Source organism: Canis lupus, chromosome 1 (genome assembly GCF_003254725.2).
Source record: "Canis lupus dingo isolate Sandy chromosome 1, ASM325472v2, whole genome shotgun sequence".
NCBI classification, from domain to species: domain Eukaryota; kingdom Metazoa; phylum Chordata; class Mammalia; order Carnivora; family Canidae; genus Canis; species Canis lupus.
In genome coordinates this window covers 47,987,136-48,014,789 of record NC_064243.1, presented here as the reverse complement: position 1 = coordinate 48,014,789, position 27,654 = coordinate 47,987,136, and the positions used below count along the sequence as shown (strand labels likewise).

At 51.6% G+C, this 27,654-nt stretch overlaps 1 protein-coding gene across 4 annotated transcripts in view; it reads right to left on the bottom strand.

Annotated features, from left to right (window-relative positions):
* The window catches only part of TMEM181 (transmembrane protein 181), a 74,826-nt gene that overhangs the window by 40,337 nt on the left and 6,835 nt on the right, over positions 1-27,654 (bottom strand). The window contains exons 1-2 of one of the 4 annotated variants that reach the window (XM_035712592.2): positions 12,401-12,529; positions 369-472 (exon numbers count right to left, since the gene is read on the bottom strand). In XM_035712592.2, coding sequence (XP_035568485.1) covers positions 369-472; positions 12,401-12,408 — 112 coding nt within the window. In that variant the 5' untranslated portion in view covers positions 12,409-12,529. Of the gene's footprint in view, positions 1-368; positions 473-11,425; positions 12,093-12,400; positions 12,530-27,654 lie in introns of those variants that run through there. The other 3 variants (XM_035712593.2, XM_035712594.2, XM_035712591.2) reach the window with 3 other exon arrangements.

The window sequence follows — 27,654 nt, the reverse complement described above, 5'->3', positions numbered from 1 at the left end:
ACAACCCAAGAATGTGCTGCCCTGGATAGTTTACATGGCCTGTGGCCCACATCAGCCAGTGTGTCCTGGACTCCCTAGAGCCCAGGCTGGGTCCTGAGCACAGGAGCCTCTATAGAAACATTTGACTGTCCAATAAAAGGTATGCAGTCAGGGCCACCTGGTGCTGCCAAGTTAACCTCAAGCCCTGGCTGCTATGAGGGGCAAGACTAGGGTCACCCCTTGCCCAGTGGGTTCAGAATGAAGCGGCGCTTCACCCTCCACCATAGGGCCCTTAGCAGGAGACAGAAAGTGGGTAGAGTTTGCCCGGTCTCTAAAAACATGCACCAGGGTAACTATAAATGATAAAATGGCCAAGAACTGCAACTTACCTCTGATCCCAACGAAGACAGTCAGGCCAAAACAGACGAAGAAGACAACAAACACGAGGACAAAGTGGCGCTTGGAGAGCGTGTACAGCCGCATGGGTGCCAACCTGCAGAGAAGACAGTGGGTGAGGGTCAGGCAGCGGTGGTGGAGTCCACAGGAGGCCCCTTCCCAAACCAGCAACATCCCCAGGCTGCGTCTGGCTACCCCCTCCCCACCTCAGAAGCGGACCTACTCTAAACCCAGGTGACCCGCCTGACAAAACTGCCCAAGTAACCTGGGTGACTACTACAGGGCAGGTGACTCTCCGGGGCATCAGGGGTGGACTGCCACCCTTTCCGTATGGGACCAGCCAGACCCCACTCCTCACGGCACGACAGCATGCTATGGCTTCAGGGCCCACCAAGGGCACGTTTCACCACACCACACACACGGTGGCTGAGCCCCCTCTACATGCCCCCACCTTCAGCGGCCAGAGGGGAGACCAAATGCGCAGAGGACCCTGGCCCCCTCACACAAACATGCAGCCTGAACTGTTAGCTGGCACAATCAAGCCCAGACTGGGAACTGTAGGGCCACCAGCACGCATTTTCCTACCCGGTTCTCCAGTAGCCCACAACTTTGTTCCTCCTGTCCAGGGTTCCTTCAACCCCTCACCTGCGTCAGCTCAGCCTGACCTTCGCTGTGGGGTTTGCTGTGGATGCAACTGAGCAGGCTGCCCGCACTCTTCTATGACTTACACCAGTGTGGAGAGCAAGACATGATGTACACACGTGTGCGTGGCTGCGCTCGGATTCAACCCTCCCACAGAGAGGCGGTGGGCCAGGCTTGGCCTGCAAGCAGCCGATCCCGCCTTATAACCTAAAGAGGAGGCCCATAAATCCAAAGAGACGAGAATGGGAGGGGAGGTTTGGTTTTGCTTTTTACATTTTTTTTTATTCCTCTGGCATTCCCTGGTCCTGGGAGCTGAGAAGGAGGAGGAATTTCTCCTGCCTCAGGAACAGCACACACACACCCAGGGACAGGGAAAACCGGGCTTAGAACTGAAACGGAAGGAAAGGTGATCTGCTTTAAGGTGTTGTGTGCACGCAATCTCTCCTTCCACGGCTGCAGATTCCAGCTCCTGAGCAGGAAATCAGCTGGACAATATCTGGGAGCAAAGGTTGGGGCCCATAAGCCACCTTTGCTCAGACGTGGCTTTGCTGATTCCCCAGCAGGACCCATCAGGCCTTGGGCCAATGAACCCCGGGCTCCGTGTCACCGTGGTTCACAGAATGACGGCATCAGTGAAGAGATGAAGGAATGAGTGCCTCTGTCTTTGTCCTGGGGACACAGGTCCAAAGGCCAACCCACAAATGACCCTGCTCTGCAAGAGAAATGAGAGCCAGTGGATTAAGAAGGCTAACCCCAACTCTGATTTCAGAACCTAAAGTTTTGTGTGGGCTTTTTAAGATTTATTTATTTTAGAGAGTGAATGAGTGAGAGAAAGTACGAGGGGAGAGGGGGGGCAGCAGAGAGAGAGAATCTCCAGCCGACTCCCAGCTGAGTGTAGAGCCTGATACAGGGCTCGAACTCATCACTCAGATCACGATCTGAGGCAAAACCCAGAGTTGAACACTTAACTGAGCCACCCGGGTGCCCCTGGACCCTAAAGATTCTAAGAGGCCTGAAAGCTTTAAAATATTAGAGCCAGAAAGGACCTCAGGGAGGAAGCCCAACCCGTTCAACTTACACACAGGGACAACATCAGAGCTCTGTCCCTTGGCAGGAACTGCCGGTCCCCAGGAAGGAGGCTCAGCAAGCAGGAAGAGCTGAGGGGACCCGCCTCCACGACTGTGCTTCTGGGGAAAGCCCTGTGGGAGCGGGGCCGGCACCAGAACAAGGTCCTCTTTGTCGTGGCTCTGCTGTCCCCAGGTGTGGAGGCTAATAACGCAGTCCCTCCGCACAGCCTGCAGAAGGGAGACTTCTGTGCAGCTGCGCGGGGGTTTTCACTTTGAAAACACATTACACAAAGCTAAATGGACTAGCTGTGGGGAAAAGGCCGAGAAAGTCTGTGGTTCACGGGACCACGCCAACATGGCTCTCTCGGGTGTGACAGAGCCTCGGTGCGGAGACGCCGGCATGGGGGGAGGCTGGCGGAGGGCCACGCAGACACTCTACTATCTTTACCACTCTTCTGTCAATCTCGTCATTTAAACATTAAACACCTAGTCACGTACGGTACCCCACTCTGCCGCTCTCGGGGCGACGTGCCCCCCCACCCCGTGCTGAGGCTCTGAGGGGCGCCGAGGGCTCCCGGCACAGGTGAGAGCCCAGGAGAGGTTACTCAGAAGCAGAGAAAAACAGAATAATTATATTTAAATCTTGATATCTAAGACGCACTATTAATTAAAACACATCCTCGCTGACTTGTCAGAGAAGCAGCGCGGCGGAAAGCGCAAGGCCGAGTGCCTGCGGCCGTGCCCACCCGGGGGCGCTGTGCAAACCCCCCTCTGGGCTCAGTACAAGCCCAGGGTTCCCCCCTTCCTTAAAACGGCCACTTAACATCCAATGTATTACAGATTTTCCTGGTTTAGAAATCAGGCCTCATCCAACTCAGTGGAAGAGAGACACCGAGATAGCAAAGCAAGTGCCCTGCCCGCGGAAACGTCCCCGGGCACAACCCCGTCCCCAACCCCGTCCCCGCCCCAGGCTGCGGGGCATGGGGGGGGGGCATCGCGCCGCCTTTCTGCTGCCTGCAGGTTCCTGCTGAGCAGGAGACCTTTCCAGGTGTCCTCACGCCGGGGGGTCTGGGGTCCAGAGACCCCTTCCAGTCACGAGGGACAGTGGGCCAGGGCCAATGCCAAGACAGCTCGGTTCCGCATGACTGCGCCACCTCCCCAGGGCTCCTTCTGCTCTCAACTTCGCATCTAAAAACTTTGAAGCGCTTCGCCAAAAATCTAGAGACTTCTAAAACCTCGGGAATATCTTCCTAGTCGAGACAAATCACAGGTCTACAGTATTGTTCAGTCAAAGTAGCAAAACCGTTAAGATGCCAACACGAAGACAGGAGCAGTGGCAGTAGCAGCGGAGGGTAGAGCCCCCCTCCCACCACCACCCCAGCTGGTCTAGCTTCACATCTCCTGGTCCCAGCTGTCCCACAACCACTTCCTGCCCAAATCAGTCATTTCTCTGCCCACTTCCCACTTCACCTCCCACCTGAAACACCAATGTGTTTCTAACAACCCAGCTGACCTAAATTAACCGGCAGCCCAAGCAAGTCTCCGTGACAGCCCTGACGCCCTAGGATCAGGCCACCAACAGAAGGAATGTTCTGTAAACGCTCAGAGGCAAGATATGTGATGCAGAAAAGGCACGCAGGCCGGTACCAGGAGGCCTCTGACCCAGCAGCCTCTGTCCCCCGCCCCTTCTGGTAGACTCTCCAGCCCCAGGGGGATCCCCCGCTTCCTCCTCCCCACCTCCAGGAACCGTCCCCAAGCCTTTGCCTGGCCCCTGATGCCATTCTGAGGCAGTGTCCCCCAGGACGCTTTCACTTAGGACTCCACACCATTCTACGGTCAATAAGTTTAAAACTGAACCCATTAAAGCACAAAACAGCAAATGAAAAAGCTGTTTCCACTCCCCATTTCCTGCCTCTACACTTTCTCCACATCCTGAAACCTTGGAGTCACCTCTGCGGATGCCGGTCCCTCCCTCACCCCGCTGCTGCAGCTGGCCAGGAAGGGGGCGCCGGGCCGAGTCCAGCGGCCTGGGCCCCCCACCACTCCTGGAACGGCCACCGCACCAGCCTCCCCGACGCGTCCTCCGCGGCGCTGGACCTGCTGCCCTGCTGCCCCACACAGGAGGCCTCTGGCTCCTCACAGCCACTCCGTCAAGGCTCAACTCCCCCTCATGGCTTCCCAGGTCCCCCCAAACCCGTACCCATGACTCCTACCATGCGGCACGTAAGCCTGGCGAAGCACGACCTGCGGTGGTCATCATGCTGCCTTCCGAGGAAGGTCCGACCCCTTCCAGAACCCCCAGATGAGGGCTCAGGCTGAGGGGCACTCAAACCAAGCATCCGAATCCGATGCCTACATTGTTTCCCACCATGGTCGAGCTGGACTCCAGACCAGCCCCTGCGTACACCGCCCTCCCGACGGGAGACCTCTCTCTCTTCCCCGCCAAATCACTGAAATCGAAATCACCTGTAAGTCCCACCTCCTCCAGGAAGCCCTTCCTCCTCTCGTGGTCTCCCCCGTTAAAGACCTCCCCAGCACACAGGGCCCGCGTGGCTGAGCGCCTGGAGACCGACGGCCTATCTGCATGGATGCCAGACCCACGGAAACACCTACTCAACTCTCATTTGTTACCTCGGAAGTGTTCATGTCCTTCCCTCAAACTGGTGTCAGCTACTAGGGAGCAGGGAGAGGACTCCCCCTTTCCCCAAACAGCCCAGCTGAGTCACACACAGCAGCTGGTGGAACCTTCTCCCTGGATAACCAGAGCAGGAAGGCCTCGAGCAAAACCCTGCCAGCTCAGGACAGCTGTCCCTCCTTTCTCCTCTCAAGGGGACCCACACGCCAGTCTTCCCTCCAGGCCCATGTCTCTTTTTACACACAGGCTCTCTGCAGCCGGACCGACGTCATCACGGTCTTGCTGGGACACAGCTGCACGGTACTGCCCTTTACTCTCTTCCCTCTTCAGCTCTGCTCCCTGTGACCTCCTCCTATGTCAGGCTTTAGAGACGCTGCAGGTGCGAACAATTCCACGCTCACAGCTGAGCCCCAGACTGCCAGGAAAGGCTACTTGACACCACCCTGGGATATCCAGTAGGCAGCTCGAGTGTGACGCGTCCAAAGCCAGACTCTGGATCTTCTGCTGACCCTGTCTGCAGTGTTCCCCTCCCCGGGAAGTGGCCTCTCCAACCTTCCAGCGGCTCAGGCCCAGGACTCAGCAGTCCTCTGGGACCTGTGTCTTCCCCTCACTCCCCACGTCTATGATACTCAAAATGTAGAGTTTCGGTCCTCCTCAGCTCTCCAGTCAGGCCTGCCATGTGTCACTGGACTGCAGCAGCCTTCCCTGGCCTTCCTGCTTCTGGCCTTGGCACTGCACCCCTCCCTCCACCCAGCTGCCCTGGAAGCCAGGTGTGTTTACTCTTAATCCAGAACTCTCCAGTGGCTTCTCTACCACTGCGAGTGATAGCCAGACACTTCGCAACCGATTGTCACTGGCACGCCTGTGACAGGTTTACGTGTGTTTCTCTGGAGACAACTCTCCCACCGTAATTCCCCACTTTTCTAAAGATGGAGCAGGAGCTGGGGAATCCCTGGGTGGCTCAGTGGTTTGGCATCTACCTTCAGCCCAGGGTGTGATCCTGGGGTCCCGAGATCAAGTCCCACATCGAGCTCCTTGCATGGAGCCTGCTTCTCTCTCTGCCTGTGTCTCTGCTTCTCTCTCTGTGTGTCTCTCATGAATAAATGAATAAAATCTTAAAAAAAAAAAAAAAAGGAGATGAAGGGGTTTTCTCTGGGGCAGGGCATAAGTCCCTGGCTGTCTGTCCCCTCCTCCCCCGCTCCCCTACCAGGGGGACTAGCCTCACTCTCCCAGGCCGCCCTCCCTGCCCCCCCCCCCAGTGAACAGCAGAGCCTGAGGGAAACCAGCCAGGCCCTTTGAGAGGTTTCCGGGCCTAATGCAGGGAAGACTGGGAGGGAAGAGCCCCCCCCTCCTCCCCCACTGGCCATGTCTCCGATGGGCAGGGCTGTGCAGGTAAGTGCTGTCCAAGGGGCTGCGGCCACACCCCACGGAAGAAGGTGGACACTGCAGCAGGCCAGGGCCAAGAGCCAAAGACGGAAACTGCTCAGGCCACCGGGGCCACGGAGCCGCAAAATTAACCCTGGACACCCCTGTGTTTAAGCCACTTTTCATGACTATTCTACTGAAACTAAAAGCTTCCCCTTTGATACACCTACCGAAAAAAAGAAAACAAAAACCACAATTAAAAATGAAACTCAGGTCCCTAAGTCACAGAGCTATATAGAAACTTCTCAGTTCAAAGCACCTGGGACTGTCCTGTCAGAATGTGAGACCGTGGGGGGGGTGGGGATCCCTGGGTGGCTCAGCGGTTTAGCGCCGCCTTCGGCTCAGGGCCTGATCCTGGGGCCCCCGGGATCAAGTCCCACGTCAGGCTCCCTGCATGGAGCCTGCTTCTCCCTCTGCCAGTGTCTCTGCCCCACCCCACCTCTCTCTCTCTCTCTCTCTGTGCCTCTCATGAATAAATAAACAAAATCTTAAAAAAAAAAAAAAAAGAATGTGAGACGGGCACCACCCATCCTCGTCACAGAGACGCTGGCCTTCCTACTTCTATGGACAGTCACTGAGTCCCTCCCCTCCCTCCAGCCCCAGGCACCCATCCGGCCCAGCCAGGGGCCTGCCTCCCATGAGGCTTCCCCCAACCTCTCTGAGAAGGCCATTGTCTCCTCAGGTGCAGGACAGGAGGCTCATGCCCGTTCCCAGATTTTATTTATTTATTTTTTTAATTCATGAGAGACACAGAGACACAGGCAGAGGGAGAAGCAGACTCCCCGTAGGGAGCCCAACGTGGGACTCGATCCCGGGTCTCCAGGGTCACGCCCCGGGCAGAAGAGGGCACTAAATCGCTGAGCCACCCGGGCTAACCTCATTCCCAGATTTCACTGCGGGTGACAACTATTCACAGGCTCCCCCCAAGCCCCCAACCCGGAGTGCCACCTCTGGCCTCTCGATGCCCAGCGCTGAGCCTTACAAAGGGCAGGTCATGAACTAGAGATGCCTGAGCCCAATCACTACTGATTCCTTCCATTTGTATCCATTTGTCCCTGGCTTTACTCTGGTTTTTCCATGTTCTAATATTCACCCTGCTATGATCAAGTAGAGACCACTAAATGGCAGGCACACTTCCAACTTTTTCTCCCACTGTTGTTTTTTTAATGCTTTGTATGGCCCTTACCTTTGCCCTCTGGGTCTGGGAACTGGCCAGAGCAGCTCCAGGCAAGTGCCTTCCCCTCGGCCCACACCCTCAGTCAGGGCCCTGCTCGGCCGGCTGGAAAGCCAGTGTCCCCATTAGGGCTGCGAGCGCTCCAGAACTGCTGCAGCCAACATTACTTTCCCGCTAGACACTTCCCCTCCCACACAGGCCCCATAAGAGCTGATAAAACAGCACAAGAGACAAACCATGGGGGAGGCACACACTCAATGAGCCCCTTTATGGGCCTGGGGCAGAACAACCCGGACATGGACAGAAGCGGCAGAGCAGAAAATTCGAGAAAACACCTCAGGGCCCTTTCAGGGATGCGGATGAAGATGGGATGGAAGATCTCAGCCTGTCACAGAACCCAGTGAAGGCCAGCACCGCGGGGAAGGCAGGAGAAAACAGCAGCCAGGAGGCTCAAGCACTTCTATAAATACGGATTTTATCTGGTCTCATCAAGTCACGATACAGCAGGTAGGTAAAACTGAGAATATTTCTAAATCACAGATTTTGCTGCGTGTTCAATGCATTCCCAGATTTCGCACTCTAGAATTTAAAAATTAGCATCTGGGGGGTGGGAAGGGACTTTCAATCTCTCAATGCATTCGCATGTTTCAAGCAAAGATTTTGTTTTTCTTTCATCATCTGTATAAAAATAATCTCTTCTCCCGTGGCCCAACGCGCTGGCCTGCGGCCTGTCAGCCTGGCTTCAAATCCCGCCTCCCTGGACTTTCGAGGCCGACAATGATACTTAGGCTAGAGCACTCTCAGGGCCCCAGCGCGCTCGCCTGTAGATCGGAGACAGAGTACCCCCCAAGGGCCGTTGGGGGGCATAAACAAAAGCATGAAGAGCCCAGGACAGTGCAGCACACACCCAGGAAGAACTCAGGCTCGTTACAGAAGTAATAGTTCTTTTTTCCCCTTCTTCTTTTTCTTTAAAAACAAAAACAAAAAAAACCCTGTTTTCATCCTACCAATCCCTGAGGATCCACAATGTAGTGCCTCCCTCCTCTAGCTCCAGAACTCAACCAACTGAAGAAAGGGGCCGACATCCTCCCATAAGCACGGGTATTTTTTTTTTTTTAAGATTTTATTTATTTATTCATGATAGTCACAGAGAGAGAGAGAGGGGCAGAGACACAGGCAGAGAGAGAAGCAGGCTCCATGCAGGGAGCCCGACGTGGGATTCGATCCCGGGTCTCCAGGATCGCGCCCTGGGCCAAAGGCAGGCGCCAAACCGCTGCGCCACCCAGGGATCCCCATAAGCACGGGTATTATCAGCCCTTCTACACACTGGAAAAGAGAGGCCCGGGGTGGGGAGGGGTAGTCTTCGCTGCTGAGGCCCAGTCAGCAGGAGGTGGAGGTGGGATCTGAACCCCCGAGGTCAGAGGCAGGAAGGAGGCCCGCCATGCTCTCACTCTCACTCTTTGGCTCCCTCACCAAAATCCTTCCTTTTGAAACCTACCACTGAATGGGTTTTGAAAAGAAGAACTCGAAGGGGAAGAACAGAAGAAGAAACGCTGACATTTCGATCGGTGAAATATGTTGAATATATCTGAATATATTCCAATTTCAAACTTGAATAGATCACAAATAATTGATCATTACCCTAATCAAAAAAGCCACTAGGCAAACACTCAAGGCCCGACGACCTCAATACAGATTTTAATGAACAAGATGCTCCTCCACGCTCCTCAAGGAACCATGAATTCATATGTATCCTCGCCAGGCTGCAAGCCCATGACTGGCACCCAGGAGCACGGTAGTTAGGCCACTGATTACCCCTCCCAGGGCAAAGAGAGCAAGGAAGCCGGCCACACACTGGCCAGCTCAGGCAAGGTGCCAGCCAACAGCAGCACCCTGGCCCAGCTCCAGGCAGCGCATCCGGTGGTGAAGCGGCTGGGATCCGAAGGCAGATCGCCAGGCTGGAAGGCCTTCCACCATGACCAGCAGGATGACCCGGGGTGGGCCACTCTCTTCTCAGGACTGCTGCTCTCTGAGCTATAGAATTCAGAACACTGAGCTGCCCCGCCGCCCAAGTTGCTGTGATCATTAAATGGGCTATTACTTAAAAGCCCTTGTTAAGTGCTTGGTCACTGCCACCTGTTACTGAGAGGTGGCAGCGTTTATGTCACGAACATGGGCTCTGGAGCCAACTACTCAGGCTTCAGTCTCAGCCCTCTGATGTGTACTGTGACCTTGGAAGACTCATGTGACTCCTCCGCACCTCAGTGTTGTCATCTGTAACAATGGGAATGCTAAGAGAAACGTCTTCATGGGGAGAATAGCTGTGAGGATCACATGAAGTGGGGCACAGAAGGTACTCACAGGAGTATCTGGTACAGGGTAAGTACTTATTTTTTTATTAGCTCTACAGATCATTTTGGTTCAGAAAAAAAAAAAAAAGGTCCCTAAGAGACGCAATCATAAAAAACTCTGTAGTTACAAGAATAGGATACTGACCAGGCCTGGTGTCCCCTCAAGCACTGTGCCACTCGGAAGGCCCGGGACACAGAACCACAACAAGGTCGGTGCTGATTTATTTGTGCCATCCCTTCATTGCTGACAGAAGAGGAGTCTACTTAATACACTTCTACACTTAAAAGCACCCAGGATGAAAGAGACATACATAAAACATGCTCTTTAAAAACTGGTTGTAGGGCAGCCCGGGTGGCTCAGCAGTTTAGCGCCGCCTTCAGCCCAGGGCGTGATCCTGGAGACCTGGGATCGAGTCCCACGTCAGGCTCCCTGCATGGAGCCTGCTTCTCCCTCTGCCTCTGTGTGTGTGTGTGTGTGTGTGTGTGTGTGTGTCATGAATAAATAAATAAAATCTATTCTTAAAAAAATAAATAAAAACTGGTTGTAAATATCAAGGAACACACACAAAACACCCACCATATTTGAGTCTGCAGAGTAATGCAAGAGCAAAGCAACAGTTGAACCTGAGGAATCTCAAATACGTGCGGGGCTGCGGCTCAAACAGGAAGTCACGGTAGCAAAGGTCTGAGACACGCTCTGCTCTGCTCGGCTCTAGACCGGCCTCTCCTCCTGAACCCCCAGCACCTGTAACTTCCTTGGCATTATCAGAAGAGGAGCAGAGTTTGCAGGAAACCTCAGCTTAGAACTTTAAGAACCAGGAACTCTTTATCCTGACTGGTTTTGATAGCAATCTCTCCTGCTCTTTTGAAAAGAATAGGCCGGGCTGCATGTGCGCAGGGAGGGCAGGGAGGTCAAGCAGGCCCTGCTCTCAGCCCCCACCCCCTAAGCCGCCCTCCCCCAGGGGCTCTTTGCTCCTCTGTGCTCCCCCACCTCATTCGTTCTCTGGCTTCTCTTCCCGCTCCTGTTACTTCTCAGCTTTCTCACCATGGGGGTCTCTGTCACATCTGGTAATGAGAGCACTGTGGCCCCACCAGGCGCCTGAATCCAGTACATGCCTCAGATCCTCAGGCTTGTTTTCTCCTAAGATTTTTATGTGTGCCAAAGGCTTTTTCTGACTTCCACTTCTTTCATGTCATCTTGAACGCTACACGATGGTGGCTGCCTGGCCTCACAGAGACCCACATCCCACCACCCTGGCCCCTGGCTCAACAGAACCCCGCATGGCTTCTAGAAGAACATCATGCAGCCTACTGTGCCACAGCAGGAGAAACCTGAATGCCCCACTAAGATCCTTCATTCAAACTGTGGCTTTACAAGTCCTCCTTTGGTTAAGAGCTCCCACTTGGGCTAGTCCCCCATCACGTAGCAGCACCGGATTTCCCCAGGAGACCCACGCCCCTTCAAGCCCTCAGCCTCTCTTGTCTCCGTAAGAGATCCACCACCCTACACCACCCAGGGCTGCTGTGCTGCGTGGACCCAAGGAGACCGGCTACGTGAGGGAAACTGAAACATGCGAGTTGCCACTGTGACCCAGGGTCACAAGGCACAACTCCAGAAGGCAACCTCACGCGCATTCCAGGCATACTACTGACGTCCACCACGAATGAATGGTGCCTCTGGAGCCGCGCGGGGTGGGTACAGCCAACACCCTGCTGCCTGGGGGTTAACGAAAAGAAAGACCCTTAAAACATCCACCTAGGACTGACATGTAGCGCCACCCTGGCTTGCCGTGCTGAAGGGATCAACCAAAGTCCAAGCCTTCTGAGGAAGCAGGAGGCAAAAGGCCTTCCCTCCGTCACATGTGTTTGCGTCCTGGCATCCCCGTCCCCTCTTCTCTGCTCTTCTCTGCGGCGCCTCTACAGCAGCCAGCACACAGGAGAGCCCCCAGGCCTTCCCCAGGCCTTCCCCCGGCGGGGGAGCCTGCGCTGGCCACTCCTGCCACGACGCCCCTGCAGGCGCACAGGCTCCAGGCATCCTCCTCTGGGACTTCTGACGTTTTTGCAACTCAGGCGCTCAACTTCTGATCTTCTCTCTCTCTTTTCCCGGATGTCCCCTGGGAGGCACCCAGGTGACTCGGCTGCGTCAAAGGCCGGCTTTAGGGATGGCGTCTACGGGGCCCTGGACAGGTTTTTCCACATAAAGTCCCTGAACTTCACAGAGGAAATAAGGCCCAAAGTCAGCAAATTAAAAGTCCTAAAACTCCGTGTCCCGGAGATCTGCGCGGCCGGCGCGGGCTCCCGACGTGCCGGCATCATCCCAAGGCCACGGAGAGCGCGTCTCTCCCCCAGAGCTGGGCTAGGGCGCAAAGGCCGAGCGGGGTGCTCGGGCTCCTAACGGCTGCGGACAGGTCAGCGGCCGCGCGCGGGGTGCGCAGGGCGGGCGGTGGGGGGCTCGGGAGGCCGCTCCGGCAGCAGCAACCCCGGGCGCGCGGGGCGCGGGCTGCGGGGGAGCCGGGCCAAAGCCGGCCTCGGGGGCCCGCCCGCGGTGCGCTCCGGCCGCCCCCGCCGCCCCCCCCCGCCCCCCGCCGCCCCGCGAGGCCCCCGCGCCGCTCCCCCCGGGTCCGAGCGCCACGTGCGGGGAGGGCCCGGCGTCGGGGCTCCCGCGGCTGCCGCGAGCCCGCCCCCGCCCCCGCCCCCGCCCGCGGCCAGGAGAAGCCCGCCCGGCACTCACGGTTCCATCGCCGCGCCCCGAGCCCCCCGCGCCGCACAGGAGCCGCGGCAGTCGCAGCCCGAGCGACAGCGGCCGGGAGCCCCGGCCCCGTGGATCTCGTCAGAGCGCGACGCGCCGCCCGGTCACGTGCGCGGAAGCGACCGCGCGGCTGCGGGCGGGGCGGGGCGGGGGGGGAGGGGGAGGGGGGCTGGGGCGCGGGCGGCCGCGGGAGGACCCGGGACCGGGGCGCGGGGCGAGGGCGAGGGCGAGGGCGGCCGGGGGCACGGCCCGGGGGCGCGGGGGTGCAGGCGGCAGGGGCCGGGGCGAAGGCGGGGTGCGGCCGGGGGCGCGGCGGGGGGCGCGGGGGGCGCGGGGGGGGGGCCGGGGGCGGGGCGAGGGCGGGGCTGGGGCGTGGGGGCGGGGTGAGGACCGAGGCCGGGCCACGGGGCGATGGCGGGGCCGCGGCAGGGGCCAGGGTGACAGTGGGGGCGGGAGCAGGTGGGGTGCAGCCAGGCGCGGGGCAGGGTACGGGAGGGGGGCGCACTCTCCCGCTCACTGGCTCCATAGGAGGCGCCTCTACCTGGGCTGCGCCCCAAGAGCACGGAGGTGGGCCTCGAGCTGTGGGTGGGCTCAGTCTAGGGTTTACTAGTTGAATGAATGAATGAATGAATGAATGAATGAATGAATGAATGAATGAATGAACGAACGAACGAACGATTTGACTCTTACTGGCCGAGGAGACGGCACATTAAAACCTTCACCCTGTGACTTCCGGGGTCCTAATCAGGACATGAGTCCAGGAGCGCCCTACAGTTGTGTGAAAGGCACTATAGGTGTCAGCCTTTTTCTGGGGAGAAGATCTATAACTTTCCAAATTCTCAAAGTTAAGTTTGTGACCCAAAAAGCTTAAAAGCCAGAGCAAACCTCTGACACCGCCCAAGTGATGCCAGGAGACCTTTCCAGGCTCTTTGTGGTCGTTTCTGCAACCCTCTACTAGAGCATGCAGATTTTCCATCGCTGGTGCAAGCACAGGACCCCCAGGAAGCATGCAGGTGTGGATCCCACACCCCACATCCCACAGAGCTGAAAACATCGCCGATGGTGCAAACCTGGGTCCTGCTAAGGTGCTGAATAGGAGCAAGTGTCAGGGGCCAATCCTGTTCAAGTTTTCTCTACAGTGTGAAGAGATCAGCTGACCAAAAGCACTTTCTCCATCTAAGATCTTCGCTCACGGTCCTAAATTTCTGTAATCAAGAATAGAGGGTAGCCACGGTTTTGGATATTTCCAAGATTCCCCGGAGCATTTGTCAAAATGTCCCCTGTCCCCTTATTGCTATGGGTTTAAAGTCGAACTGAATGAGGAAAATAAACGACTCAAGCTTTCTTCCTAATGTTTCCTTGTTCATGTGCTAAGCTGCCAACGAGCTTGTTGGTGTTGGCAGGAGGACACCAACAGGAACAGGATTCGGTTCCTGCCCTCAGCAAACTTACAGGCAAGGTCAGTTACCAAAAGTAACAAGCACAGATCGCTACGGTGGCAGGGAGGAAGAGCACCCAACGCACCTGGGATGGGATTGGACTGGACAGGAGAGCGAATGCTCAATGTCTGGGCTGATCTGGAGATGGGAGGGGCTCGAGAAATTGGGGAAAAACTGGGGGGAAGCGGGGGACACCAGGCAAAACAACAGACTGAATACTGAGTAATAATGACAAAGTCCATGACCACTCTGAATTCTAAACAACAACTCTTAAAAGAATGACAACAGCGAGCCTGGGTGGCTCAGTGGTTGAGTGTCAACCACTTTGGCTCAGGGTGTGATCCCTGGGTCTTGGGATCGAATCCCACATCGGGCTCCCTGCAGGAAGCCTGCTTCTCCCTCTGCCTGTGTCTCTGCCTCTGTGTCTCTCATGAATAAAAAAAAATCTTTTTAAAAATGACAACAAAAGATTATTCCTCTGATCCTTTTCGTAGACAGTTGGAGGAAAAGGGGTCTTCACGGCAGCAAGGCCAGGGAACCTAAACATCAGTGCTTGCAGGTCAGGCAGGTAACAGGGCAGAGGCCAGGTGGGCGCTGTGCAGCAGAGCGTGCATCGTCTAAAGGGGCTGCACTCAGCCCTTTGAAAGACTCTGACTTCAGATACAACTTTCATGTGACTCCTTCCAAGTCTAAAGTATTGGAAACTAATTTTAAAAAATATTTTGAACTCCAAGAGGACTAAACCAAACACATTTGTGTCTGCACTTCCCCGGAGGCAGCCAGTTTTCACCTCCAATCTGGGGCAGTCTTTTCTGGTGTAGAAACGCCTACTCCAGAGACTGTGCCAGCTGCCTGGCCTCTGCTGAGACGCCCCACAGACCCCTTGCTGTTTTCATTATGGCTCCAGGTTTGAAAAAGAGTTGACATCTTTGAGACCCAAACCCCCTCCTGGTAACTACTTGACATCAGTCCTCCCTTGATCTGCTGCCCAGCATCACTTAGATCCTTCTCGTTTTCATTTATGTGCTCTTCCAACACTGAGTGCCCGGTGTGTGCTAGGCACTCCCCTCAGCTCTGGAAACACAAGGCGAATACTTGAGACAATCCCCGTCCACCTGGAATTTATCTTCTGGTGGAGGACACAGCCCCCAGATAATAACCAAATAATGACACAGTTAAAACTGTGATGGAAAAGGAACAGAAGGATCCCTGGGTGGCTCAGCGGTTTAGCGTCTGCCTTTGGCCCAGGGCGTGATCCTGGAGACCCAGGATCGAGTCCCACATCAGGCTCCCTGCATGGAGCCTGCTTCTCCCTCTGCCTGTGTCTCTGCCTCTCTCTCTCTCTCTCTCTCCTCTCTCTCTCTTTCTCTCATGAATAAATAAATAAAATCTTGAAAGAAAGAAGAAAGAAAGAAAGAAGAAAGAAAGAAAGAAAGAAAGAAAGAAAGAAAGAAAGAAAGAAAAGGAACAGAAAGGCACAATGATAGTGTATATGACGAGGGGAGAGGCACCCAGCACATCCCAGGCCCTTTCTTGGAGAAAGTGTGTCTAACCTGTCAGCTGTCCCTCACAGGAAGTTCCTCCAGTTCACCTCCAGGCCCCCTCCTCTGAGATCCTTCTGTTCAACAAGCTTCCCCTCTAAGCTCAGAATGGAACATATTTCAGATGAGGTCTGTACCAGCCTGAGAATGAGTTGATATTATGGCAGTTTCCGCCCATTCAGCTCGTTATTCCATTCTCCTGACGCCTCCTGGGCTCGGGGTCGTGCCTTCCAGTGAGAAGAACCAGCAATTACTGATCACCTGTGAAGCCGAAGGCCTGAACAAATAAATTCTCTTAGGAACCTGAGGAGTTATCCATAGTCATTATCCTCATTCTCCAAATAGGAAACTGAGGCCTTAAAGAGAGTTTGTGATTTTCTCAGGGGTACTGGTAAGAACCTAGGTTGACCTGGCCCCAAGTCCATGCTCTTCCAGTGTTGGGGTCCCAAGTGTTGAAGAATGTGACAGGGTCAGAGTGACCACCAAAGACCAGGAGCAAACAAGCCATTAGGTATATATAGTCTCTCTAACCTCAGAGGCATGCAGCCCACATTTATCAACTTATTTGTTCTTATTTTTAAAGCCTTCTAAAATCCATCTTTACAATGTTTTGCAGGATTCCCCAGTAATCCCATTTAATTGGGAGACTTGGACCAGTATGTCAGTGAGTATATACGTACCTGAAACCTAGCCTTGTTTCAAGAAAGATCAAAAAGTCAGAAATTAGATTAGTCTGATAGCACGTATTCTTAGAAAAAAACCCACTTATGCCTAACGTTCATTTCATTTTCTAAGGGCCTGCAAACCATCCATTTAAATCATTTTCTCCAAAATTGGACCAAAGTCAAGTCCACCAGTCTGTACTTTGCTGACTCCCACTCACTGCTGTTTTTCAAGGCCAACGCAACAGCTCAAGCAGCTTATCTGCAAATGTTCTTGATACCCTAGGAAATTAGTTGTCTACTCCAGGACACTCAAACTCACTTCCTAATTTAACAATGAACATTTGTCTAGCATATTGTAGATATACTGTAGTGATCCCCTTATGCCTTTTTATAATCATCAACAGTGGCTAACATCGAATACTCATGCTCTAGTTGGGCCTGGAGTTAAATAGGAAGGAAACAAATGGCTTACTGCGATTCTCTCTAATGCATCGTGTGAGTTGCTCAGGCTGTAGTAACAAAATACCATAGACTAAATCGCTTCCACAGTAAGTTTTTTCTCACAGTTCTAGAGGCTACTAGTCCGAGATCAAGGTTCTGGTTGATTTCGCATCTGGTGAGGACTCTCTTCCTGGCTTGCAGACAGCCACCTTCTGGCTGTGTCCTCACATGACTTTTCCTTGATGCATGTGTGAAAGAAGAGACAGCAGGAGCTCTTTGGCGTCTTTTTTTTTTTCTTTAAAAACACCTTTAATTTTAGTTTTTTTAATGAATGTATTTATTTATTTGACAGAGAAAAAGAGCACCAGCAGGGGGTGAAGCTCAAAGAGAGAGAGAGAGAGAGAGAGAGAGAGAGAGAAGCAGGCTCCCTGCTGAGTGGGGAGCCCAATGGCAGACCCTCAACTGACTGACCCACCCAGGCACCCCTCTGGCATCTCTTCTAATAAGAATGTATTGCAATCCCTTCGGATCAGGGCCCAACCCTTATGACCTCATTAAACCTAATTACTTCCTTACTCCAAATTCAGCCACAGTGGGAGGGTCAGAGCTGAAAAATATGAAAGTAGCTGAGGGGGTAGGGGGTAGGGTCACAAACATTCCATCCCTGACACGACCAAATGGAAGATTTCTTAAAAAGGAAATCTACCTACATACTCAGTGCAGAGAATATGGAATTTAGGACCAAGGACTCTGATTGCCTATTCTTTGTTCCAAGGCAGGAAATTCTCAGTCTGGACTCTCCCTTGAGCTTGATTGTAGTTGATGACAGTTGACGTTAGTGACATGTCTTGGCCTGGGTTTCAACAGCTCCTGGACACCAACTTCCAGCTGACTCATCCTCTCTGCAGTAAGCAGAGCAGAACTAAGGTATTTCTGTCAGGGCTTGGTTGTCTCACCACACTGCCTTCCCCACAACCTCCTCCTGTCATTTGCAGGAGGGCTCATGCCTTTCTGGCCCACTTGTTGGCACCAAACGTGGGAGCTGACTTTTCACTGTCTTCTTGACTCCTGAGAACTGATCAGTAGAAGCAACGGTCTACCTCTTATTGGTTCCAAAGCTTTATCTTCTTATCAAGTTTAGTAATGCCAGAACACAGACATTCAGCTCGGTGGTTACTGACAATATTAAGACTGTAGGTTTTGCTTTCTTATCATTGTACTTGTTCCCATGGTTTACTGCTGTGTAACAAACTACCCCCAACACATAACAGCTGTATTAGTTATCTGTTGCTGCATAACAAATTTTTTAAATTTTATTTATTCATGAGATAAACAGAGAGAGAGAGAGAGAGGCAGAGACATGGGCAGAGGGAGAAGCAAGCTTCATGTAGGGAGCCCGATGTGGGATTCGAACCCAGGAATCCAGGATCACGCCCTGAGCCAAAGGCTGACGCCCAAACGCTGAGCCACCCAGGTGTCCTGCTGCATAACAAATTACCTCAGAACTTTGTGCCCCGAAACAAGAACATGTATTATCTTGTGTTTACTGTGTGCGGTCTATATGGATAGATGTTTTGTGACTTGTCTTAACTGACCACCTGGACCTGCATGCACACAGGCAGGCTAAGAAATGTTATTTGTGAGACCCGTGCTGTGTGAATAACCTTAGGAGCCTGGTTGTTTGAAATATATCATCTGGCCTCCAGGTCAGAACTGGCCCTTCTGTTCTGGATGTCAAGAGCTATACATCTTGCCTCACATCCCCTCCTGTTCTGGGCTGGGCTGGCCTCCTTGAATGGAATCCCAGAGGGGAGGCAGACACACATAGCCCAGGTTCCTTGAAAATATAGAAACACGGAAACAGAAATGCAGCTCGCTCCAAACCACACAAATGTTTGTTTTCAAACCCAGTTATTTGCCCTATAAATGTGTCCCTTATGGGGATGGTCAGTTGGAAGTATCACCTGAGGGGAGGGTGCTCCACCCAGGCCCCTCAACTCAGACTCCAGTTTGGCTGTTTCCATGGGACTTCCCCTGCTGATGAGGTTGGATGTTGTAAGTACCCGATTTGACGTAACTTTGCCTTATTCTCATTTATTGCCTATTATTACCTTCATCTATGTGCAGATTATTTCCTTTTTCTGTTTCTATTAGGTTTCTATAATAATAAAGTTTTCTTTCCTTTTTGAAACTGAAACACAGCTGTTCTGAATGAATCTTTTGTTCAGAACAGCGGGTCAGGAATCCAGGTGCCATTAACTGGTTCCTTTGGCTCAGGCTCTCGTTCAAGCTGTAGGCACTGTGTCATCTGGGGCTGAAGTTATCCTCAAGATTAGCCTGGGGAAGGATCCACCTCCATACCCATGCTCGTGGTTGTTGGCAGGATCTAGTGCCTCATGGACTATTGGGTGGAGGCCACTCTCAGTTCCTTGCCATTTGGGGCTTTCCACCAGGCAGCTTCTGACATGGCAGCTTTGCCTCATCCGAGTGAGTGAGTGGTAAGAACCAGACAGTGAGGGCAAGACGGAAGTCATTTAATCTCATAAGTGACATTCCATTGCTTTTACTCTACTCTTTTCTTTAGAAGCAAATCACAGGTCGACCCAACACTCAAGAGGTGGGGATCATGCAAGGATGTAAATAACAGGAGGTGGGGATCCCTGGAACCATTTTAGATGGCACCTACCATGGTGACTTGAAACAAAACAGTTTACTATCTCTCATGGTCCTGGGTGTTGATAAGCTCAGATGAATGGTTCTTGCTGGGGGCCTCCCTGAATGCAGGCAGATGGCAACTGGGGCTGCAGTCATCGGAAGGCTTCACTGTGCTGGACATCCAAAATGCATCCTTTTGTATGTCTTGTGCCTGAGCTGGGGAGGCTGGAAAGCAGAGGGCCAGCCAAGCAGTCTTTCCCATGTGGCTTCTCCCATGGTTAGCTTGGGCTTCCTCACAGGTCTCCAGAAAGTCAGACCTCGAACATGTGGCTAGTTTCTCCTAGAATGGTGGCTCTGAGGCATCAAAGCAGAAGCTGCAGAGTTTCCTGTGACCTAGCCTCAGGCATTACTCAGCATCACTACCACCACATTCTGTTGGTCAAAGGACAGCCAGAGCCAGCCCAGATCCAAGGGCAAGAGACAACCAATGAGCATGAACCCTGGGAGGGGTGGTTCCCTGGGGTACCATCTTTGAAGACTAGTTTCCATAATCTTGTGACATAATTCTTGCTTCCTCCCTATTCTTCATCCCCAAAGGTAAGATAACTGCATGCAACTCTCAGAGTCACCATAAAGTTTACTATTATGCTAAGGAGTTTACACACATGATCTCATTCTATCCGGTTAGCACCTCTGAAACAAATGCCCTCTTTTCCCTTGGTACCCATGGGTTTCTAGTACTTGCAATAATGAAGCACAGTGAGTAGAAGCAGGAACACCTTGCCTGTGCCTGCCCCTGGCCCTCACACACTCTCGCAGGGCACAGTCCTTGCTCATGGGCCCCACTGCTTCCACTCACCAGGAGTGTGGCCAGCATACCAATACCCTTCACCTTCTCTGCCTTTGGGAATTTAGGATTTTTTAAAGTACTGGTCTCCATTTACTTGGCTGAAACATGTCTCTCATCTTATTCTTAGCATTTGAGCGGCACTGCATGAACCAGGCTAACACCACTTTGAACAAATCCAACCTGATGACCGGTCTGTGACCTGAGACCTTGAGCATAGCACCCCCCCACCGCCAATGCTTTCCTTTTGCTTAACCACACCCCAAAGTACACCCTGAGGCAAAATGTTCTTGACTTGCCCTGGAGCTATTGGCCATGACACACACCTGCTCTCAAGCTCTGTGCTCCTGATCTCCCGGGCTACAGAAGCAGCAGATCTTCAGGGAGGTGGGGTAGCAGTCTTAGGATCTCAGGGTATGCTTCTGTCCATGCCCTAAACAAACCACTTCTTTCTCCTCAGCCTTTGGAGGTCACTTTGCACATGCTTCCCTTTCAGGAAACAAGTACCATTCCACTACTGTCCCCTGGGACTTCCCTGCTGCTGGCCTCCATTCGTCCTCACCTTTCCAGGGACTGGCACTAAGCCCAAGACAGACAGATACCCAACACGTGTCCTGAATGAAAGAGAGGTGGGGCTGTTAGATGACTGGCAGTGGACCGGTGTGTTTTGTCTGAGTTTCCAGGATAGGGGGACATGTCCCCACGGAAGGAAAGGGCAGGAGTTGCCAGGGCAGTGAGTGTGTCGTTCAGAGGCGGGAGGCTGAGTGTGCGCCTCCTTCTATAGGGGATCAACGGATCCTGGTTTTCCTGAGACTTTGCAAGTTCGAGTAGTGGAAGCCCCAATCCCCCGGGTCCTGCAGCCCCAAGTGAACTTGGACAGCCAGAATGCATGCTACTCCTGGCCTGCATCTCTTCTGTGAGTTACTGGGCAAAACTGTCTTCATGCTCAAGAACACCTTAGTTGGCTTCCCTTAGTTGGAATCTGAGGCACAAATTTCCATGTAAATTTTAGGAGAAGCTTGGAGAGAGAATGGAGGCATGAGCTCAGGAGAGCAGCTTCGAGGGAGTGCAAGCTGTCCCTGGCTTCATTATCCACACATCGAGTTGCTCCGCCTTGCAGGAGAGCTCGGGAGAGATTGCCAGAAACTTCCATATCTGGAAAGATCTGTTGGTTCTATCCGTGGGTCAGAATCTGACCTACACATCTAGGCTATACTCCAGGCCCCTGCAGGCAGCTGCTGGGGAGCCAGGGCCTGCGGGCACCAGTCCAGCCGATGTGGGGTGAACCAGCCCCCCTGTCCATCCATCCGTCGGCGATGGTGCAGAGGTGGCGGAGATGGGAACTCCGTGAACCTTTCTCAGGACAGCTCAGGTGGGGAAGCAGGGCCATGGGCCACCGAGGGGAGGATGGGAAGACATGGCCAGGGCCCAGGGGCTCTGAGGACTTGTCAGCTTGACCCACTACAAAGAGGTAGAGAAAGTTTGAAATCATTGTTGCAAAGGCTGGGGAAGGTGAGCGTCCTGGGAAAACCTAGCAGGACTCGGGGGCTTCGTGGGAGCCCCAGCTGACGTCTCGAATCTCACATTAATGATGACTTCTCCTGAGGCCTGCCTGGGTGACCTCCTCCCACAAACGAGCAGCACAAGCACAGAGAAGGCAGTCTTGGTACTGAGCAGAGACCGGGGGCCCGGTGGCAGCGAGGACAAAGGGCAGAGGCACAAATTAGTTTAGGGACAATGGCTCCCAAGGTGTGTTGAGGTCAGAATCAGTGGGAGAGCTTTAAAAAAACACAGTATCCAGGCTGAACCCCAAACCAATTAAATCAGAATCCGGAGTAGGGCTTGGGCTTCCGTGTTGTTAAAGCTCTCAAAAGGATTCCAGTGCACAGCAGACTTGGCAACCAGTGGTTTGGGGGCATTGGGGAGAGATTGGAAATCCAAGCTGAATCGGTTCCAGCTCCTTCCTGAGATCCAGTAGCGTCTGTGCCCTTTGATTCTGTAAATTATCTCTGTATCTTTGTAATAAATTCCTTCTTTTGGGCTGAAATTAATACTTGCAAGCAATAGTCTTTTTTTAAAAAAAAAAAGATTTACTTATTTATTTCAGAAATAGAGCAAGCATGGTGGATGGGGACTGGGGGTGGGGGGCAGAAGGAGAGGGACAAGCAGACTCCATGCTGAGCACAGAGCCTGATGCGGGGACTCCATCCCACAACCTTGAGATCATGACCTGAGCAAAACCGATGGACACTTAACCAACTGGGCCACCCAGGCGCCCCGCTATCAACAGTCATAAACACTGTGGTACCATCTCTCTATAAAGTGACAACTAATGCCTCCGGGTGTCCCTGGCATGGCCCTTGACAATAAGAACTACATACAGTGAAGTCATCATTCCTATGGCGACCTGAAGCCTGAAGGAATGGTGTTTGATTTTGCATTTCACCCTACAGGAAGCTGAGGATGGTCTGCCATAAGAACGCCAGGTCTGGAGCTTCTGGATCATTCCAAATTGCTCACCCTTTCCAAATGGACTCTTAGGGAATCTTTGTTGCCCTGAATCAAAACTGAGGGCTCTTTTCACCCAAGAGCATGGGGTCATCCATCAGAGATGCTAGACAGATAAACCCATCTCCTGCACACTTCCTTCTAGTGACTTGCTGGAGCATTTTCAGGTAGAAAATGCATACTCTTTGTGCATTTCCTTCTGATTATAGTTTGTTTTGTTTTGTTTTGTTTTGTTTTTTGTTAAGGGTTTTATTTCTCTATTTGAGATAGATTGAGAGTGTGTGTGAGCATGACTGGGAAGAGAGGCAGAGAGGCAGAGGGAGAAGCAGGCTCCTCACTGAGCAGGGAGCCTGACGTGGGGCTGGATCCCAGGATCCTAGGATCACGATCTGAGCTGAAGGCGGTTGCTTAACCGACAGAGCCACTGAGGCACCCCCGTATTTTTGGGTTTTAAGTTATAAAAGCATGTAAGGTATGACCAAGGAACTCCATTTCAGATTAGGAAAGGAAGTACCACAAAATAGTGGTAATTTGTAGAAGTACCTTGAGGTTCTCCTGTCCTGGGGGGCTCCCCTCTGACAACCAGGGCCCTGTGGCAACAAGGCTGCTCTCTTCAGGGAAGAGGGTGGACTAGGGGGAAGGCAAGGACAACAGGGGAAGGAGAATGCTGGACAAAGGAGGGAAAACCGCCTTCCAGAGTGGAGAAGGTCAAGGGCGTGTCTTCCGTCACCTCTCCCCAGGATGCTGACGGTGACCCCAGGACGCTGGTGGTGACCCCTAGATGCACACACCCTGTTCCCAGGGACAGTGCAGCTGCAGAGCCTCAGACTCAGCCTCCCCAGCCAGCTTCAGCTGGAGTCACACTTCTGGGGACACCAACTTTGATATTTCTGAGACTGAAGGTCTCCCAGGACACTGGACTTTCAGTGCTAAAGCCAGGGCAATTTGGTCACCCTCCCTCGGACCCAACAGCTCCTCACAAACTGGTTTACCACAACGGAGGGCTGGGCGGGGCCTAGGTCCTATGCTCACACTCCATGCCCTCCTTCACCCCATGGCACACACATCCACACGCATGTATATCACACCCCATGCACACACCACACACGCGCACCACACATCCCATACACATACACATCACACACAGCACACAGCACACATGCACACCATACACATACTCCCTCATATGCACACCGTATACACACACAGACCATACACATTCCACATACACACCACACACCATACCATGCACACTGGATGTATACCATACACACACATATACCACACATGCCACCTTTCCCAACTTGAACTTCATAAAGTTCAGGCAGCTCAGGTGATGCTGAGAAGACTGTAGTCGCCTCTGCTGGGGAGGCCATCGCTGGGTGCCCCCTTCAGCCCCACAGCCCCACTCCTGCTCTGCAATCTTGGTTTTATTTTATTTATTTTTTAAAAGATTTTATTTATTTATTCATGACAGACACAGAGAGAGAGAGAGAGAGAGAGATTGAGGCAGAGACACACAGGCAGAGGGAGAAGCAGGCCCCATGCAGGGAGCCTGACATGGGACTCGATCCAGGGTCCCCAGGATCACACCCTGGGTTGAAGGTGGTGCTAAACCGCTGAGCCCCCCGGGCTGCCTGGTCTTGGTTTTAGAGCCAGCAGGAATCTGCGGTCGTTTTCTGAGATGTGCAGACCTGATTTCCAAGATGGTAGCAGCAGAGACAAGCCAAGACTTGGTCCTCCTGTCTCTTCTTCATCAAACAGTCAGCTGTTAGTTTAGAGCATACTCAGAGGGGGATCTAAATCCACAGCCCTGTGTCAACACACAGGCAGGCCTCTTCAAGGAGAGCCTGTTACGGGTCCAATTGTGTTCCACAGAGATGCTGAAGTCTTGACACCCCCCACCCCATGCGTGACTGTGGCCTTATTTGGAAATAGGGTCTTTGCAGATGATCAAGTTAAGATGAGGTCAAGGATGGGCCCTGATCCATTACATCTGGTGTCCTTATGACAAGGGGAAGTTTGGATGCAGAGACAGACGGGCCCAGAGGGAAGACACTGAGAAACGATGAGCGGCCGCATATGAGCCAAGGAATAGCTGAGGCCCCCAGAAGCTGCAAGAGAGGCCTGGATCCGGCTTCGGATGTCCCGCCCCGGCTCAGAGGCCTGTTCTCATCTGGCAAATGACACTCCTCTACTGCAAGAGCTGAGTCATTGCTGCAGCTGACTGATGACTGACCCCAGAGAACAATCGGCTGTTACGACGTGCTCTGCTCTCCAGGAAAAGAAGATCTTTATCGTTTCCTCCCGATTCAGAGCAAGATGTAGCTTGCTTTAAAGAAAAAAAGAACGAAACAACTCTGCTGCATGGGCCAAAGTTCAGCTTACCCGAAGGCACATGTAAAAATAACTAAGCTTCGATGAGCCACCAGTAAGAGTTCGGACAAGCATACGCACGTCTGCTGTCTAAACCACGGGTGCCATACGTGGGCCAGTGGTCAATTCAAGGCCTTTGGGATGTCCCTGAAGCACAGACTTGTACAATCTGGAAACAGCGAATGATAAATGAAACAAAACACCACGAGATGGGCCTGCGGATACTATATATTAACTGATCTTTCCTTCGTGGCTTAAATCCCACTTGGTGATGGTGCCTGGTGTATAACCCCTTCTTCTCTAATCCTGTTGCTGGCTTCAGTTTGCTGGTGTTTTGTCTTGTCTGAGAACTGTTCTGTCCACAAGAGATACTGGTCTGTGGGGTTCTTATTGATGTCTTTGGCTTGGTGTCAGGGAAACAGTGTCTCTTCAAATTCATCAGTACATACACTTATCTCATGGCATTCTCTTATAGTCCTTCATTTTCCTGCAAGTTGGATAGCCATGTTCCCTCTTTTATTCCTGATTTCAGTAACTTGCATCTTCTTCCTTTTTTTCTTGCTTGGTCTAGCTAAGCTAAAGGCTTGTCAAAACAGCCTATCTTTTCATAGAACCAACTTTTAGGGATGCTTGGGTGGCTCAGTTGAACTTCTGCCTTTGACTCAGGTCATGATTCCAGGTTCCTGGGATTGAATCCTGTATTGGGCTCCCCTTGGGGAGCCTGCTTCTCCCTCTATGTCTCTGTCTCTCTGTGTCGCTCATGAATAAATAAAATCTTTAAAAAAAAAAAAAAAGAACCAACTTTTAGTTTTATTCATTTCCCTATTGCTTCCATATTTTTCTTTAATTAATCTTTACCATAATCTTTATTGTTTTCCTTCTGCTTGCTTTGCTTTTTTAGTTTTCTTTTTTCTTCCCCAATGTTTTAAGGTGGAAGGTTAACTATTGATTTGAGCTCTTTCTTCTTATTTAATGGGGGCATTTACAGCTATAAATTTCCCTCTGAGCACTGCTTTAGATCCATCCCAGGTGTTCTGATATATGGTGTTTTTATTTCATTCATCTCAAAATCCTAATTTCTTTTATGATTCATCTTTCACCAATTGATTATTTCGGAGCATGTTGCTTAATTTCCACATGTTGGGGGATTTCCCAAATTTCTTCCTGTAATTGATGTCTGATTTCACTCCATGGTAGTTAGAGAACTTCCTTTTATTTCAGTCCTTTTAAATTTATTACATCCTGTCTCACAGATGAGTATATGATCTATCCTGGAGAACGCGCTCCATGTACACCTGAGAAGAATTCCTATTCTGCTGTTCTTGGGCACAGTAGTCTATGGATTTATACTAGGTCTAGTTGGTTAATATTGTTGTTCAAGCCTTCTATTTCTTTGTCAAACTCCTAGCTAGTTTTTCCATCCATCATTGAAAGCAGGTATTGAATACTCCAACTATTATTTTTTAATCTTCCACTTCTTCCTTCAACTGTTAGCTTTTGCTTCATGTATTTTGGGTTCTATTGTTTGTTGCATATAAGTTTACAGTTGTTAATCTTCCTAATGGATTGATCCTTTTATCATTATAGAATATTCCTCTTTATCTCTAGTAACATGTTTTGTTTTAAAAGCTATTTTACCTGATAGCGGTTTAGTCACACCAGCTTTTCTAAGTTTGCTGTTTGCATGACATATATTTTTCTATCCTTTTACTTTCAACTTGTATCTTAGAATCTAAAATGTATTTTCTGTAGATGGGATATGATGGGATCTTGCTTATTATCTTATCTGACAACCTCTGCCTCTTGATGGATTTTGTTTCGTCATTGATACAGCTGGAGTCATGCCTACCATCTTACTTTTTATCGTCTATATGTCTCATGTCCATATATGTCTATATGTCTCATGTTCCTCTAGTCCTCCTTTACTGTTTTCTTTTGCATTAAATGAATATTTTCTATTGTAAATTTTAATATCTTTAAAATTTTTCCACTATATACTATTAGTCATTTTCCTGGGGGTTGCTCCAGAGCAAGCAATTCCCAATTTTACTGGAACTCACATGAAACTCTTCAGTTCATAGCTTCGACCTATTAAAAACTGGGACAAAACATGCCTGCCTGTAATTTAGTGAAATCTCTCCTGTTCTCATTCATTCATTCATGCTTTTCATGTAGTGCATGTTAGGTGAGCACCTATTGCGTGATATACTTTGTAACAGGTGCTCATAACATAGAGACAGGTAAGACATGACTTTACCATAAAGAAGAGGGCTAGGGGGCCCTTGGGGCAGAACAGAATCAAAGAGGGGATTTATATGTACAGATGATGTTGCTCAGCAGCAGGAGGAGGGAGTCTCGAGGTCAGAGGACTCTGAAGAGCAGCAACAGTTTGGGGTCTTTTATAGCCACAGGGTTTGCAAATCTATGGCTAGCAGACGTTGAGTGCTATTTCACAGGTATACAAAACAGACAGACTCCAAACGGCTAAAAATATGCATATTGGGGCTATTTGTAAAGCAACTGGGTTTACCATTATGTATATGCAAAAATATGCATATTGGGTATATATGCATACACAAAATATGCATATTGAGGCTATATGTAAAGCAACTAGAAATTTGAGTTAGGCACCAATAGGAGTGAGTTTAGGCACCTGCTATGAAATAAGTGAAGAAACAAACAATGTGAGAGCCAACATACAGGGGCCATCCTTAATTCATTTATATGACAATATGGTAGGGGGAAGAAGGCAGACCAACATATG